At 34.4% G+C, this 18,677-nt stretch overlaps 1 protein-coding gene across 1 annotated transcript; it reads left to right on the forward strand.

Annotated features, from left to right (window-relative positions):
* The first annotated feature begins 15,205 nt into the window (after positions 1-15,205).
* On the forward strand, positions 15,206-17,602 carry LOC112003132 (desmethylxanthohumol 6'-O-methyltransferase). Its single transcript, XM_024035308.2, has 2 exons — positions 15,206-16,880; positions 17,039-17,602. The coding sequence occupies exons 1-2, from the start codon at positions 16,122-16,124 to the stop codon at positions 17,336-17,338; spliced, it is 1,059 nt and encodes a 352-aa protein (XP_023891076.1). The 5' UTR covers positions 15,206-16,121; the 3' UTR covers positions 17,339-17,602.
* The last annotated feature ends 1,075 nt before the right edge of the window (positions 17,603-18,677 follow it).

Here is an 18,677-nt window from a genome sequence, read left to right on the forward strand (position 1 = left end):
CAATAAACAAAAGCAAATTCATGATTTCATCTTTATTACAAGTTTGTTTTTCGAAGTCTTGGTGGGCTAGGTGGTTACTGTTTCCAAGGATGCCAAACCCTTACCCTTGGGGTCTTCCTTGGCAAGAATGGGGAAAGTTGCCAAAACTAGCTCTAAGTTTTGAGAAACCACTCATTCCTTGGAAGAATCCTTGGGTGCGTCTGAGGGCTTGGTCATCTCAGGAGCGACCTCCTTGGAAACCTCTTTCTCCTTATCAGTTGGGTCGGTTTGCTCTGCCATTTCTTAAGGACTGTTGGAATGAAAAGGCCCCTTGGACGAAGCCTCTTCAATAGGGCTTAAGACGTTTGGGGTTGCATAATCTGGGGAGGCCGAGGAGCTTGGTGCTTGGATCATGGAGCGTAGTACACATTCTCCACTCTCCTAAGTGCTGAGGAGGCCTCAACCCCTACCAAGTTATGAGCCTCATTCCACACTTAGAGGCAGTATGCTCTACATACCCTCGAGACCTCGACCCTAAAGGCTTCCTCGGTTTTAGCTACCCCCACATCGTAGCCTTCTTGTTCGACCTGATCCTTGCCCTTCTCAGCATCCTTTAGATTTTTCTTTAGCAACTTGATTTGCTCTGTGGCAACAGCGAGCTCATCCACGGTCAGGCAAATTTGCTTGCACTGAGTCTCCGCCTACCTCTCTGCCCCATCCAGTGCTGCCTCGACGCTTTTCCTACCCCTTTTTGCCTCGGTGAGCTTGGCATCTGACTCTTTTAACCATTTCTCGGCCACCTTGAAGGCCTCAACAGTAGCAACTCGCTTGCCCTCCTTATCCTTCATTTGTCGGTGGGAAACATCCATCAACTCCTTTGCTCTGAAAACGGTTTGAACAGCCTGCAAAGGAAACTTGGCAGTTAGTATTATATATATATATATATAAACTTAGCTTGAAAGGCTTACCATTGCAAGGTCTCTTTTTAGGTGGACCATGTCTTCAGGTAGTAGCAGAGCTTGCTCTATAGCATCTGCTACATACCCGACCTTTCCTTTTTAAAAGTCCCTGATTGATGAGTTCGCAGGGAGAGGGGACCCATTTAGCACCAGAGGGGGTTCCAATTTAGAACCCTAGCACAAAGATCTCGTCCCTTGTCTCCAAGCGCCCCATCACCCAAGGACTTTGTCTGGGTAGTCTTGGCCACCTTGGCCCCCTTTTGAGGCTTCATCTCCTTAGGGAGGCCACCTTGGCCTCCTTTTGAGGCTCCATCTCCTTAGGAAGGCCACCTTGGCCTCCTTTTGAGGCTCCATCTCCTTAGGGAGGCCACCTCAGCCCTCTTCCACCACGTCCTTCCCTTTCCGCTCTCGTTTCCTCTTCTTATCGGCAAGCTCTTATTAAAGGTCATGAGGAGGGGGAAGAGAGGGAAGTTTAGCTTGAGCAACCGCCTCGGGCGCCTTTCCCCCAACTTGGGACTCCATCACTTCCATGAGGCTGGCCCTGGGTTTGCGTTGTATCCCCATAGCTTCAGGGACAAAAGAATCCCCTTGTATCTAGCTTACTTCGGCTGAGGGGAGGCGACTGAAATCACTGGTGGAAACCTCTGGAGATTGAGGTTGGTTGAACATTCAAAAGCATCCTCAAAGTTGGACACTTCAACCACATCTTCTTCTTTTTCTTCTTATTCTTCTCCTTCTTTTTCTTTGGTGGCTGGTTGAGAGGGGGTCACTTCGTCCTCGGCCTTACACGGTAGAAGTGGCTATACTTTTAATACCCCTTGTGGTCTTAGGCCTGGGTTGAGAAAGCCAGGCACGACGACATTGATTAGATGAAGACGGGGGTCTTTCGCCTTTATCTGCCACTTCGATGCTTGAAAGCTGGACGAGATTGGGATGTAATCAAAGATTAGATAGGCTGCTCTGAGTTGACTGTCTGTGTGGATGAACACCTCGGCCTTCAATATCTTGTCCAAGCTCGACTGATTAACAAGATTGAAGTTGGGGGTGGCGGCACGCTTGTCTGTAAAAAAAATTAGAAAAATAGGGAAGATATCGTTAAGAGAAAAAGAAAGGAGGGTACAAATCAAAGGAAGAACTCAATTCGCCAGCATGAACATAAGCTAAATAGGAGCAAAACATGTCAAGGGAGGAAGGGGTGATTTTCAAGTAATAAACCTAGATCTAAATTCCTACCTAGTTTCCCCTCTCTTGTTGGGCAGGGGAGGCCATCGTGCCACTCCCTCGAGATGATTAAGAAATCCTTGTTTATGCCCTTGTTGGAATCAGAGAGGCACGAGATAAGCTTGACCTCGGGGTGCCTAGTTTTAAGGTAATACGCTTGCCCCTTTAGCTTGTAGAAATTGTAAATCCAATTGACGTCATGGTGAGTGAGATTTAAGCCCATTCTCTCGTTAAGGACATCTACACTACCTAAGATTTTAAACATGTAAGGGGCACATTGGGTGGAAGCTAATCTATGAGTCCTAAGGTAGTCCCTAGTAACTGTGCCTATAGGGATTCTCATCCCACCTTCTATAAAGGAAATAATTGGATTACTACCTCTCCCTTTTGCCTCCTCTCATGCCACTGCCCTTCCTTATAGTACCTAATGGCAACTCCTAGTGGGATCCTATACGGAGCTTTAAAGCTCTCTAAACCCTCCTCAAAGTCTACCAAATCGGTGAATCTACCCATTCTAAAGAAAGATTTAGAGGTACTAAGAAGATTGAGAGAAGTAAGTGGAGCTGAGGAGAAGAAAAGTGCAAAGAAAAGAAAAGTAGATGGAAAAAAATAAATGAAAGGACTTATGAAGACTTACACAAAGTAGAAAACTCTCCTCAGACTGGCTCTTGGTATTTGTGAGGGCACGAGTAAATTGGGTAAGTTTGTAGGTTCAGTGTATGAGCACTAAAATGAGAAGAATGATTGATTCGGGTAGTATTTATATCAAAAAGATAGTTATAAGTGGGAAAATTCCCGCCCAGGTTCTAGCAAAATCCTCAACCATTGGATTTGCATCGCATCATAGAACGTGGGGAACATAGAGGCATAAAAATTTAATGAAGGTGCGTCTCGTATGCCGAAGCGTCAGGAGCGTGCCTTGAGCGGTCAAAAAGGCATCTGTGCAGTCAGAGGTGATGTATGATGAGCACAAAGTAATTATGGTGACATCGAAATCCTCCTTTCTTCTCGAGGAGCAAGAAAGAAGAATTTTTAGGGGTTATTGTAGGGGTGATAGGCCCAAGAGTACATATCTATGTATATATTGGGATAGGGGTCCAATCCGAGAACATTAAGTAGTTCGAGGATGGGTAAACACCTTCCTAAAAATCTGTGTTGGTAAGTAAAGAGGTGAAATCTGATCATGATCATCCAAGAAGGTGGTCCGAGGAGGAATGCTTCCTCGATTGAGTAAAGTCAAGGTTAGAGGGTGCAGTCTGACATTGAGAGCAACGTTTTGGATGATTCCACTGATGAGGATAAGTATCAAGAAGGAACAGGACAGAGGGAGGCCATGAAATATCTAAAGAGAAAGTTGCTACCACCGCATTGAATGCTCTGCAGTTAACTCTCTGGCCGCATTAATGAAGAAGTGATACTTGAACAGTATCTTTCAGCCTTACAGCTACTCCTCAAAGACTTCAAGAAGGTGCTGATGGGATAAAGATCAAGACCATCAATCTAATCTACACGTGGATGGCAGAGATGAAGGAGGAGGATGGTATAAAATAGAAAGAAGACCTTAAGGGAAAGAGATTGAGAAATTAAGAGAAAAACACTGTAGAAATCAAGAACTAAATTTGCAATCAAACTTGAGAGAAATATATAAGAACCGATCTTTTTGGATTGTGCCGAGGACGATTTTCTTTAGATTAAACCAGTTCATCTTCATTTTCTTGTCATCTGAATCCACTTTACTTGTTGTTTAACTTATTAAAGCTCAGTTTTCCAACTCATTTTCTACAAATTCGTTGTATTGGGATTTTTGGACCTAAGTTCATCCATCCTTTGGGCTAGGGACTCAAATCTGGTCCTTACATTAATGTTAGCATTTTTTAGTTTAGTTGTTTAGGGTTTTTTTTTTCTTATAAAAAAACGAATATGTTATTTCTATTTTGGAAAATTTGAATAATGGTTTTTTTTTTTTAAAAAATTTTATTTATTAAAAAGAAGAAGAAGAAGAAGAAGAACTAGGTTCAGATATTCACATCGTGTGGAAAAAAGAAGAAGTCATGAGCTAGTACTCTGTCGTTCTTTAATGGTGGATAGCTTTCATGGGTCAAAACCAAACTTTTTTCGTCTCTCTCTTTCTCTCTGACCGTATGTTTTTTTTGGGTTCAAAATTGAATTTGGGCTGGCATTCACATGTTAGATACTGGTGGAGTAATAAAGGATTGGGTATGGGTTTTGGGTTTGCTTTGAAGTTTGAGAATTGAGAGGACTGAGCATGAATGTGTATATACATGAATGAGTCCACAGTACTGCTTTCTCTGCTACTGCTATTGCTTTGCTTTTGCTATGCTATGCTGGCTCACTGAGCCAATCTGCATGTGCGAAGATAATGCTTTGACTCTGATTGATTTTCCTTTACTCTACTTTACGTCTCAAGCTACTTGATTTTTAGGCTTTTGGGTTCGGTTCTACACAAGTTACCAAAGTGTGGATTTGGGTGAATAGGAAAGGTCAAATAAACTAGGCTTGAGACCTAACAAGTTCTCAAATATCACATGTGGTGTTGTCCTCATCTCAAAAGAAAATTAATGGTAGCAGGTGGCAGAAAAAGAAAAAAAAAGGGAAAAAAGAAAAGAAAAGAAAAGAAGACCATATAGAAGAAGATGGGTCTATGATGGATCAGGAAATCCTGCAGCAATGCCAGCCTTAAACCTTGTTAGGAATCCTTTTTTTTTTTTTTTTTTACTGCTTTCTCTGCTACTGCTATTGCTTTGCTTTTGCTATGCTATGCTGGCTCACTGAGCCAATCTGCATGTGCGAAGATAATGCTTTGACTCTGATTGATTTTCCTTTACTCTACTTTACGTCTCAAGCTACTTGATTTTTAGGCTTTTGGGTTCGGTTCTACACAAGTTACCAAAGTGTGGATTTGGGTGAATAGGAAAGGTCAAATAAACTAGGCTTGAGACCTAACAAGTTCTCAAATATCACATGTGGTGTTGTCCTCATCTCAAAAGAAAATTAATGGTAGCAGGTGGCAGAAAAAGAAAAAAAAAGGGAAAAAAGAAAAGAAAAGAAAAGAAGACCATATAGAAGAAGATGGGTCTATGATGGATCAGGAAATCCTGCAGCAATGCCAGCCTTAAACCTTGTTAGGAATCCTTTTTTTTTTTTTTTTTTGGAGAAACACATTTTTAGGAAGTCAGTAAGATACAAAAAAGTAGGAAAAAAAGAAAAAGAAAAATAAGGTACTCAACTCTGTGAAGGTCGAGTACTATAAAGAAGTACTCGATTTTCATAATATCGAGTACTATATTACTTTTTTTAATTACACAAATTTCAGGTTAGCAGTGCCACGCTGGTGACTCACCTAGGAACTCGAGTTTCGTACACTCGAGTAATAAAAAAAGTGGTAAATTGCTAAATATTTTCGAAACAATGCTAGTTTGCCACAAATTTTGCCAAAACGTGGTATTTGGCTATTTTCACCCTTTCGACTACCACCTCTTTTTTTTTTTTTTTTTCATAGCTCCAAGTGTGTGCATAAATATTTTATATAAAAAAAAAATTAAAACTAAAAAGTTTTATTATGTAAAGAGTAATGTTATGAGCACAATATTTTCACAACAATTTTACAAAAAAATTTTGGTAACAAGTTGTTAATGGTTTTCATTTGGACTCACCACTTAGTTTTGATAAGTTGTACGGTTGAGTTGATTTCTTGATTGAAAAAAATATATGTTAATTTATTTTCTTTTTTTGATAAGTAAAAAATATGTTGATTGATTTTTCCTTTTTTTTTTTTGGATAAGTTTTACTATTAATTGAAAAAAATATGTTGATTGCTTTCTTCTTTTGTTGATTTATCATGTAAGTGTTAAATATTCACTTTATTATTTATTATTGCTTTTAAATTGATATATGTTTACCATTATATGAAAAAAAAAATTATTAGTAATATATAGAAAATAAAAATAAAAATATATTTAATAATTAATTAATAAACATATCCTGCAACATACTTGTCATACTTTTTCAAAAATTGCTGTATTGCTGCAGCACTCACACTCAAATTCGTGCAAGTGCTTCCTATGTTTATGTTAATCTTTCCTTTCTTTCTTTTTTTTTCATTTCGATTATTATATATCCATTACTAATTTTAGCTTTAACTAAATTAATGCATTGTCTAAAGCACTAGATCTTGCAAATCTTCTTGCTGATCGATAACAATTTATAAAAAGATTACACCAAATCCAAAAATAATGTCCATTAACATTTTTTAGATGCGCCAGGACAGCGCACGTGAAAAGATTGGTCAAATGCAATCTGCCCATGCCTGAAGATCCGGAAAAGTTGTCATTATTGTTAATTTAATAATTTCTTATTGCAGCAATGGTCCATTAGAGGAGACATTATTTCTCCTTCAACATTAGTGCCCCTTGAAAACATTTTTTTAGTCTGAATTGAAAATTGTAAGAATCACGTTTTCAAAAAAAAAAAAATTGTAAGAATCACCAAAGTTTGCACTTAATTAGCAAAGTATTAAATAATAGTATATAGTGTTGTGTAAAACGTTCTCCCCCGCCCCCAAATTTTTTTTATTAAGACGAAATTTAATTATAAAATTAGTTGTAGTTTAAGATTACAACCCTATTCAATATCATTTACATTATTATATATTTTGAAAATTTAACCGTTAAATTTCATATTTTTTATGTTTTTAATACAGATATCAAATTTTGTGTCAATTAGATATTATTTACTATATGATCTATAAGCTTACATTTTATGCATTATTTTAAACTACAAAAACTTGTTGATGACATAGTTATTGATATTTAATTTTATAGAAATTTTGCCAGTATGGAGAATATAAGAAGAAAAGGTAATCCAATAGTGGATTTGTCAAAATTCACCTTAATAAAAAGATATTAAGTAAAGTTGTAGTCTTAAGATATAACCAATTTTGTAGTTAAACTTTATCCTAATAGTTATTAAAGTATGTTTTTAGTCTTTAAAACTTGGAATTATTTTCATTTTGGGTAGTTTTACATTTTAAAATTTTCATTTTGGATTTCCTATTTCGTTCTATTTTCATATTTGCTCTTTACATTTCCTTCATGTTTGATTAAGTTTCTATATGATCATTTAGGTTCAAAATTTCTATTTAGTCTAACTAGGTTTATATACAAGACAAGACAAGCAAAGTAGAGTTGAGTTTTAACAACTTAGGTTAGTTTTATTTCAAACAAGAGCCAAGCTCAAAGCTCTTAGTTAAACAGAATTACATATTCAAAACTAGTTTATTTATTTTTTTTATCAAACAACCTTGAACTTATTTACGAATTATTTGATTAACTTATTATTTTCTTATATATAGCCAAACCATGACTAAATTTTTCACCATTTACAAATCTAAATTTTTTTTAATAAAGAATAGATTGTTTATATTATCAATAAACTATAAATTTTTTTTAATATTATGTTTGAGCTTAACTCATTTTATAGTATAGCCTAACTATAGAATTATTAACTAAACAAATGAAGCTCGAGCTGTTTGTAAATAATTTTGTGGAATTGCCCTGGCTCCAGATGGAGATATATCATATATGTCCACTTGCTCTAGAGTGGACAAACAACGTTATAAAACAAAAGTCAATGTGCGCTCGGTAGCAATTTCTCAAAGAAGCCATAAAAAATGACACAGAATTCAACAAAACGACTTGCAGCCGAACGCCCAAAGCTGCAACTACGAAATAAGTCAAAAAACGAATAGCAATTTCTCAAAGAAGCCATAAAAAATGCTACTCTTTTTCCACTGCTACTAACATAATCAAACTAGGGCACTATATAATTATCATCTTTATGTGAATGTAAAAGTTAATAAGGTAAAAAGTTAGTTAAAAGTTTTCCTGATTAATTTTATACTCACCATGTAATTTGTTAGGAAAAATTATATATAAGTGGGAGTAAATTTTAGCAAGTACAGAGGAAGTACAATCATATAAAAACACAAAAATTTACGTGAAAACCCTTTTTCGAGAAAAATTACGGGACAAATTCTGAATAATTTTACTATATTAAATAGAGATTATAACACTTAAAGATACAACTTGAACAAAGAAAAAACTTTTTTTTTACTCACTACTCTCTTTGTTACTATGTATCTCTCAAATTTTCTTTTCACTCTTTTTATTTTTCTCTTCCCTTTTGCTTGCTTTCACTTACGCAATTCTTCAAAACTGCACTTGTCCTCACTTTCTCTGGGACTTCACTTCTCTCTTCTCTTCTTCAAATGGCCGAATGGCCTTTTCCTTTATTTCTTCACCTTTTCATATTTTTTTTCCTTTTACACTCTTTACATCAAGTCACAATAAATGCAAGCCACTTACCTTGACTTCTGTACATAACAAAGATGACTTCAACTCCTCTTTTTGGCAAGCTTCTCCAGCAAGTTCGCTTCACTTTGCTGACTTCTCAGCACTTGTCCAACAAGCACATCTAATGAGCTAAGCAAAATAGTGGGCTGGACATGTGGGTGTCGGCACCTAACATAATTACCATCTCGTTACAGTAAAAGTTATAATAGGGTAATTGCATGGTGCCGAATCTAATCTAGGTTCGTCAAATGTCAGGCCTCCAACCACTACTGCTCAGAAGATGCAAAAAGAACAGTTACTGCAATATCCAACCAAAACCGAAGGACTCCATCCACTCCAAAGTAAAGATTCTTGTCAAGAATACAAACAAGGAAATTTAGGCGGACCCCATCTACAAGCAAAGTAAAGATTCTTGTCAAGAATACAACCAAGGAAATTTAGGCGGACCCCATCTACAAGCAAAGTAAAGATTCTTGTCAAGAATACAACCAAGGAAATTTAGACGGACCCCATCCACTCCAAAGTAAAGATTCTTGTCAAGAATACAAGCAAGGCAATTTAGACGGACCCCATCCACTCAAGTAAAGATTCTTGTCAAGAATACAAAGAAAGAAATTTAGATGGATTTAGATCCAATGCAATGTACAATAACCCAAATTCACTTACCTAATAATTTAGTGAAAACCACGCTTGTGTGTAATTTTATTAAGAATATATAAGAAAATGATTATAGTCTAATAGTACCTAATAATTTTCATATATATATATATATATTGATGAATAAGCATTTGGTAAAAATGTGAAAAAATACGTTTTCTAATTTTAAAGTTGATGGTGAACTAAAAATTGAATTATCTCAAATTCGTTCATAGAGTCGTCCAGGACCAAAAATGTTAGCCCAACAAAAGAAGGTTGTCTATCATCAGGAGGTCGTCCATGGGCATAAGGGTCGTCCAACAAGGAAGCACCTGGACAACCTCTCAACACTTAGAAAATTTTCATAATGGATTTACGTACTAAACCTTATAATTCGGATCACGTTCTACTATTTTGAAGTATGAGCAAAACTCTTATTCATCGCTATAACTCCTCACTAAGTATTTAATTTCCAATAGCAGTTGTAGTAGATAAGATTGAACATTCTAACTTCTATAGCAGTTGTGGAAGTTAAGTCTGAACCTTCTAACTTCCACACACGTTGAGGAAGTTACTAAACAAGTAACCACTCCAAAGCTTACTATATAAGGACTCATCTACATCAAATGAAAGTAAGTTTCAACTACTCCTAAAGTTGGAATTCTTGAGTTTTAGAAAGAAAAACTAACTTAAGCATTAGAGAGTTTTTGACCGATTCACCTTGATCACCTTTGATTTTGTGTCTTTTTCTTTTTAGGCCTTCCAAGCAACCACTAACCATTGAAGCCCGGAGCGTTTAGCCTGCTGATTTTCTTTGCATCATCAAAAGTCACTGTAAGTGTTTGGATAAGCTATTTTAAAAATTGTTGTTTTGGTGTAAATAAAAAATAAAAAAAAAGACTTAACTATATTGTATTTGATCTTTAACTTTCTAGAAATTTTGCATGCATAAAGGATATAAGAAGAAGATGTAATCTAATAGAAAATTTGACAAAATTTATCTTCAATAAAAAGATATTGAGTAAAATTGTAGCCTTAGGTTACAACCAATTTTATAGTTAAACTTTGTCCTAATAATATTAAAGTACACTTTTAGTCTTTAAAACTCGGAATTATTTTCAATTTGGGTAGTTTTACATTTTAGGGTCTGATTGGTAGAAGGATTTTTGTTTTTGTTTTTAAAACCGTATAAAAATAATTAAAAAAAAATTGAACTTAAAAATAGTTTTCAGATAATAATTTTAATATTATACATGTTTAGCTCCCACTTTTAAGAATAATTTTTAAAATACTAAAAACAAAAAATAATTGTTTAGGAGACTATTTCTATTTTTGAAATTAAAAAAATATATATATTTATAAAAAGTAATGTGTAAAATCTGTAAAATACTTTTTTTTTTTTTTATAATGATAAGGGAATAAAGCTCATCATATACTTCTTCTTTTTTTAATGATGAGTTTCAAATTTGAAGTGTGAGAATTTTTTTTTGTAATAAAGATAAGCTCCTTAACTTAAGAAATAAAAGAGTTTGGCCAAATATGTGGGGTCCATTGTTTTCAATTTATTTACAACTATGTTATTAAAAACATTTTCTGTACCTAAAAACACTCCCTAGCTATTTCAAAATCTTGTTCTAAACCACAAAAATATGATACAGTTTTTTTTAAAAATGTATTTAGAAAATATTAGCCAAACAATAAATTCATGTGCATCATTTTATGGATTGCAAACAAAAAAACTATATTTAAATACTCTTATCAAATAGGCTCTTAAAATTTTCATTTTGGATTTCCTATTTCATTTTATTTTCATATTTGCTCTTTACATTTCCTTCATGTTTGATTAGGCTTCTATTTTATAATTTAGGTTCAAAATTTATATTTACCTTAACTAGATTTATAAACAAGACAAGCTGAGTAGAGTTGAGTTTTAACAACTTAGGCTAGTTTTATTTCAATCAAGAGTTGAGCTCAAAGCTCTTAATTAAACAGGATTACATAATCAAAACTACTTTATTTTTTTTTTTTTATCAAACAAGCTTGAACTTATTTACGAATTATTTGATTAACTTATTATTTTCTCATATATTGCCAAACCATGACTAAAATTTTTCACCATTCACAAATCTAATTTTTTTTTTTAAATTTTTTTTATGAAGAATAGATTGTTTATATTATCAAAAAACTATAAATAAAATTTTAATATTATGTTTGAGCTTGACCCATTCAATAGTATAGCCTAACTATAGAATTATTAGCTAAACAAACGAAGCTCGGTTTGGGTATGTTCTTCATGGTGGTGGGTGTGTTGTTGCCATGGTGGTGTCTCTGGTTGTGGTGGCAAAGGTGGGTTTCATGGTGGCAGATGTGGGTTTCATTTGTTTGGATTTTTGCCGTGGGGTGGTGGTGTGGCCATGGGTTTCGGTTTGGGTATGTTCTTCGTGGTGGTGGTGGTAGTAGGTGGTTGCAGAGGTAATTTGGGTTTTTGTTTTTATTTGGGTTTTGGGATATATATTATTTTATTATGTAGAAATATTATTTTAATATGTTGTATTGTAAAATAAAAGTTAGGATGCTGGAAGTATTGCAAAATTGTATTGTATAATTAATAAAGTGGTTTTTTGGAATGGTGAAATAGGATAGAGTAACATTATCTTATGCAAATGCTCTTAGGCTTCGTTTAGGAGTTCATAAAGGAATGAAATGGAATAGAATGGAATGAAATGATCATAAGAGAATGGAATGGAATTAAGTAACCTTAATTGGATGTTTTAAAATAAATGAATGAAAATGAATGAAAATAAATGAAATGTAAGTAATCTTGTTTGGGAGCAACATGGAGAAAATGGAATTGAATCATTTTATGAAAATATTACTATTAGACCCCTATTTTAAAATAAATGGTTGAATATATAGAGGTATTTTGAGAGTTTTAGTAAAAAAATTATTAAATCTAATTTCATTCCCTCCCATTCATTCTAATTTCGAGGAAAATGAAAATTTGAGGTTTTAAGGGAATAGAGAGGAATGAGTGTTCCCTTATACCCATTTCATTCCCTTCCACTTAAATTCCCAAATAAGGGAATGTGCTTTCCATTCTCTCAATAAAAACTCCCAAACAAGGGAAGGGAAGAATATTCTAAAATTATTCTTTTCATTTATTTCCATTCCATTTTATTCCCTCTTTCCAAACAAGGCCTTAGAGTAGACAAACAACATTATAAAACAAAAGTCGCTGAGCGTTCTGTGGCTTCTTAATAATTGCAGTGGAATTGCCCTGGGTTCATGGAGATACATGTCTACTTGCTTTTAGAGTGGACAAACAACGGAATGGAAGAATATTTTAAAATTATTCTTTTCATTTATTTCCATTCCATTCAATTTCATTCCCTCCTCGCAAACAAGGCCTTAAAGTAGACAAACAACATTATAAAACAAAAGTCGCTGAGCGTTCTGTGGCTTCTTAATAATTGCAGTGGAATTGCCCTGGGTTCATGGAGAGACATGTCTACTTGCTTTTAGAGTGGACAAACAACGTTATAAAACAAAAGTCAATGTGCTCTCGGCAGCAATTTCTCGAAGAAGCCATAAAAAATGACACAGAATTCAACAAAACGACTTGCAGCCAAAGGCCCAAAGCAGCAACTAGGAAATAAGTCAATATCGAATAGCAATTTCTCAAAGAGGCCATAAAAAATGCTACTCTTTTTCCACTGCTACTAACATAATCAAACTAGTGCACTATATAATTGTCATCTTTATGGGAAATGTAAATGCTAATAGGGTAAAAAGTTATCTGGATGCTATTTTATTGGTTGTAAAAAGTTGTCCTAATTAATTTTATACTCACCATAAAATTACCATCTTGTTGTAGTAAAAGTTAATAGGGTAATTGCATGGTGCACTTGATCCAAATCTAGGTTGTTAATAGGCCTCCATCTAATTGTAGAACTTGATGCCTTAAGTGTTCTTCTTCTCATGAATAACAATACTGGTAACTTACTAATGGAGTCTTTACTAACTGATTGCAGAAACTTGCTAAAGGCGATCCTCAATAAGTAGATTTTTCATGCCTATCGAGAAGCTAATCAATGCGCTGATGCATTGGCCAAGTTGGGAGCAACCTCCCTACCTTCTTTTGTTGTTTTTTTGAATCCATTGCCTGTGGTGGAAAGTATTTTAGCTCATGACAAAGCTGATATGTATTGTAACAGAATAGTTAATTCCTAATTTAATGCATTTTTCCATGGTTTACCGAAAAAATAAATGTTAGGCCTCCAACCAATAATGCTCACAAGATGCAAAAAGGGCAGTTACTGCAATATCCAAAATGAAACAGAAGGATCCCATCCAATCTAAAGTAAAGATTCTTGTCAAGAACACAAACAAGGAAATTTAGACAGATTTAGATCCGGTGCAATGTGCAATAACCAAAATTCACTTACCTAATAATTTAGTTAAAACCACTCTTGTGTGTAATTTTCATATGTATATATATATAAATGAAAAATATTCTACTTCTAAAGCAATATCAATATATTACATGGGATCCGTTTGTATAGATTGTTTTAAAAAGTGTATTTTGAAAAACAGCATTTTGAAAACACGATTTTAAAAACTACAAATAAGCATTTGGTAAAAATGTGAAAAATTGCGTTTTCTAATTTTAAAGTCATTGTAAGTGTTTGAATAAATTATTTTAAAAATTGTTATTTTGGTGTAAATTCCAAAAAAGGACTTAACTATATTGTTAAGGTTACCTTGTCAATTTTTTTTCCTACTAATCATCATTTTTGTAAAGGAAAATTTCTAACTAACATCAACAATTAATAATGATGACGACTCTTAGAGAAAAGTTTCTCAAAAAAAAAAAAAATCATCAAGAGAAAGACATTAAAATTATTAGAAAAATAAAAATATTAAAATTTTTACATAAGTGAGCTACAATAGTTATTAGGAAGTACACTGGCTAGAGTAGTAAAACCAGAAGAGGCAACTTCTACTAAGGGTCCGTTTGGATATCGTTTATTTTGCTGAAAATCAAAAATTGAAAATATTGTAACAAATTAATTTTTAAATGTGTGAATAGTACCGTAGGATCCATTTTTAATGAAAGTTTTGTTGAAAAAAGAGGTTTGTGGGTCCCATGAACAATGCATGGGACCCACTGAATAGTCACATTTCAGTAAAAAATTTGGTCGTTCAAAGAGGTAGTGGGTCCCGTGCACAGTACACGGGACCCGCTGACAGACACATTTCCACGTGAAATGCGCTTCTCAATAATAATAAAAAAGAAAACGCAAATGCAGCACGGCCAAAAACGCAATCCAAATGCATACTAAGCATGGTTTTAAAAACTGATATAGTGAAAAAACCGAAAAAAAGATTGGTTATCGGTTTTTTGGTCGAACTGAAGTTCAACCGGTGAACGAACCGTTAATGTCATAAATAATTTAATTAATAATTCTTTAAATTATATAAATAAATAATAATTTTTTTATACTAAAACTAATTAATAATTTATGAATACATATGTAACCTAAAATGGTCTGTGAACTATAATGCTCTATAATACATCAATTACTAATAATTGAAAGAATGATTGAATATAAAATTTATTAGTGGAGTAGTGGATTGAATCTAATAATATATTATATATATATTATTTGAATGTTTATAAAATTTAACTTTTAGTGAAATTCCATATAATATGTTATGCATCTTTAATTCTTTATAAATGATAATAGTAACTAATTAGTTTATATTCAGCAAAAAAGTAACTAATTAATTTATACCTAACCCAATGAACTTATAAATTATATTTATAATTATAAATAAATAACTAAATACAAAGAAAAGACTATGAGACAAAACAAGACAGCATTAAATAAGAAATGGTAATGATTATCACGTTGGGAGTAAAAAATGATTAAAAATATTAGAAACTTGTGGAGGAAACCCCAAAACTCCAAAAGCCAGCCATCTTGCCACTGCCAGTCATTTTTATGTTTCCCACGTCTTCCAATATTTTATTAAATTTTTTTTTTCTATGTCACGTCTTTCTGGTACCAACTTCAAGTTTAACTCTTCACTTTTCAGATCTCTAAAGTCTAAACACTTTCTCTCTGTTCAAGCTTTCAAGTTTCAAGCTCTAAAGTTTCAACCTCTTCCTCTCTGTTCAAGCTTTCAAGTTTCAAGTTTCAACCTCTTCCTCTCTGTGTTCATGCCTTCAACCCCAGTTTGCAAATGTCAATGAATCAATGGTGCCACCACTCACCACCACCTACCAACACTGTCCCAGTGTTAGGCTCTTCCTCTCTGTTCAAGCTTTCAAGTTTCAACCTCTTCCTCTCTGTGTTCATGCCTTCAACCCCAGTTTGCAAATGTCAATGAATCAATGGTGCCACCACTCTCCACCACCCACCAACACTTTCCCATTTTTAGGCTCTCGTCAGTGGCGTAAAGACAGAGTAGCCAATAACCGGTTCAACCATACCGGTTCCGATTTTTACGATTCAACCGTCCGGTTTCCGGTTCACTCCAGGTTTTTGTTATTTTTCGATTTTTAATTATAATCGGACCGAATTAATAACTGTTTCCGGTTGATCAGTCGGACCGGCAGGTCCGGTCCGATTTTGAATGTTTGGATTGCATTTTAAGTTTGCGACGTGCGTTTGCTGAAAAAATTGTCCTCAAAACACAAATTTCAATATAGATTATTTTATTACAAAATTTTAGTTTTTAACAAATAATCGATATACAAAACAACTTCTTCACCGCATTGTACTTTTTTTTTTATGGGGCATTGTACATTTATTATCATACCAAATGGAAAGTTGAGAAAGGGATAGGCTGAGTTGGCTCTAGCACCCTTGCTTTCATTAAATACCTACGTGAGTTGCCTTTCACTTCACCAACTTGCTCAAAATCTTCATTTTTGTGAGAGAGAGAGAGAATGGAAACAAAAGAAGCTCAAGCATTGCTAGAAGGCCAAGCAGAAATTTGGCAACATTTATTTGGCTTTGCAGACTCCATGGCATTGAAATGTGCTGTGGAGCTTCGCATTGCTGACATTATAAACTCTCATGGTGGTCCGATCACTTTGTGCCAAATAGCAGCCGGAATAGTTAACTGCCCTTCTCTTGATATTCCCTACCTCGCACGTATCATGAGATCCCTAGTCCGCAAAAAGATCTTAACAGCACATAATCCATCAGATGGTGGGGATACTCTCTATGGATTGACCCCTGCATCAAAATGGCTTTTGCATGATGCTGAACTAAGCCTAGTGCCAATGGTGTTAATGGAGAACCATCCATGGCAATTGGCACCATGGCATTACCTTAGCCAATGTGTCAAAGAAGGTGGGATTGCCTTTAAGAAGGCTCATGGTTGTGAGATGTGGGACTTTGCATCAAAAAATCCTGAATTCAACAAGATCTTCAATGATGCCATGGCATGTTCGGCTAAGATTGTGATGGGGGTGGTCCTAGAAGAATACAAGAATGGGTTTGATTGTTTGGGATCATTGGTGGATGTAGGAGGTGGGACAGGAGGAATGATAGCTGAGATTGTGAAAGCACATCCACACATCAAAGGTACCAACTTTGATTTGCCACATGTTGTTGCTACAGCACCAATTCGTAAGGGGGTCTCCCATGTTGGAGGTAACATGTTTGAGTCCATTCCTACAGCTGATGCAATCTTCATCAAGGTAAAAAAAATAGCCTACCATGTGCTTATATTGTCATTCTAGTTATTAGGTAGCCTAACAATATTTAAAGTTAGGCAAACAGTAACTTGATATCTTCACCTCTCTCTCTCTCTTATATTTAAAATAACAAAATTTATGGTATTATGATTTTGTTGCAGTGGGTACTACATGATTGGAGTGATGAACATTGCATCAAGATATTGAAAAATTGCCGCAAAGCAATATCAGAAAAAAGTGGAAAGGTTATTATTGTTGATATTATTCTTGAAAAAGACAACAACGATTTATTTGATGAGACCCGCTTGATATTTGATTTGTTGATGATGGCACACACCTCTGGAGGAAAGGAAAGGACTGAGCTAGAATGGAAGAAATTATTGGAGGAGGGAGGTTTCCCCCGCTACAAAATCATCAAAATTCCAACTATACCATCCATTATCGAGGCCTATCCAATGTGAGGTAGAATTATTGGACTTGTTTTGGAAATGAAGGAGAAGAAGAAAATAAATCCAACACAAATAAGAAGCAGTTATGTTAAATAAATGATTCGGTTTAGTTTGATTAGTAAAACAAACCATTGTCATTTCTTTTCATCTTCAAAATTGCCCTTTCATTTTGATTGGTCAATATTACTTGCTTGAGATCATGTTATGATTAATATGCTACTATGCTCAATGGATTGTGTTATGAACCCAATTGAATGGATTGCGTTATAAACCCAATTGGTTTTGTTGGTTGCTTTGAGAGAACCAAAACCTTCTAATTGATAAATGGACTACTTCGAGGGAGTCCAAACCTCTAAAGTGAATACTCTGTCAATAATAATATTTTTTAGCTTCCTTTATTAATCAACATTAAGCCATATAAATTGATGGCTTTATAAGATAAAACTGACATTTAAATTCAAAAGAAACCTAATCTTTATCTACTACAAGTAGATAAGATTTATTCAAATGCTAAGCTAACAATCTATCCTATCATTATCTAATTACCCAAATCCTAATAACAAAAATAAAATCTTAAATAATAATAATTAAAAAAAAAAAAAAACTAGGCACATAACATTCTTCCTCCGTTGAAATCAGCTCGTCCTTAAGGGCTTAATCTGAAAATTTTTGTTGCATATGAGCTCAATCTTCCCAATTTGCTTCTCACATACTGAATCACTTCTTGGGCTTGAAAGGATCTTATGATTAAGCATCCGCAAAGGTGGTAAGCTTTTTGGTGTTGCAAACTTGATTTAAAAGTTGTTGCATGCTTGAATTGTGTGAAGGTAGAATGATTTGATTTTATGGAGCTCCAATGGCTTTCTTATCTTCAAGTTTTCATTGCCCATTACTTTCCTTAATTAGCTTCTCTTGTTCATAGAGAGCCAAATTCCTCTCTTTGGGTGTGCACTGCCCACCACCCTCTTTAGTTGGTGTCTTTTGTTCATATCTAGTCAAACACAAGGATTTGCATATCACTTGCATTTTTCATTTGATAAACTGCTAGAGATTGTATCTCTTTCAGTTTCTCCATGCATTTCAACAGTTGTTTCTTCATACATTCCAACAATTGTTCCTTCATGCCTGGCTCTGATGCCAATTGTTATGAACCCAATTGGTTTTGTTGGTTGCTTTGAGGGAACCAAAACCTCTTAATTGATAAATGGACTACTTCGAGGGAGTTTAGACCTCTAAAGTGAATATTCAATACTCACTCAATAATAATATTTTTAAACTTCCTTTAATATCAATATATTAATCAACATTAAGCCACAAAAGAAACTTAATTTTTATCTACTACAAGTAGATA

The sequence above is a fragment of the Quercus suber genome, unplaced genomic scaffold, assembly GCF_002906115.3.
Source record: "Quercus suber isolate HL8 unplaced genomic scaffold, Cork oak 2.0 scaffold_588, whole genome shotgun sequence".
Classification (NCBI taxonomy): domain Eukaryota; kingdom Viridiplantae; phylum Streptophyta; class Magnoliopsida; order Fagales; family Fagaceae; genus Quercus; species Quercus suber.

Coding starts and splice junctions, on each gene's coding strand:
- LOC112003132 (XM_024035308.2), top strand. CDS start 16,122: ATGGAAACAAAAGAAGCTCAAGCATTGCTAGAAGGCCAAGCAGAAATT. Junction 16,881..17,038: donor CTGATGCAATCTTCATCAAG/GTAAAAAAAATA, acceptor ATTTTGTTGCAG/TGGGTACTACATGATTGGAG.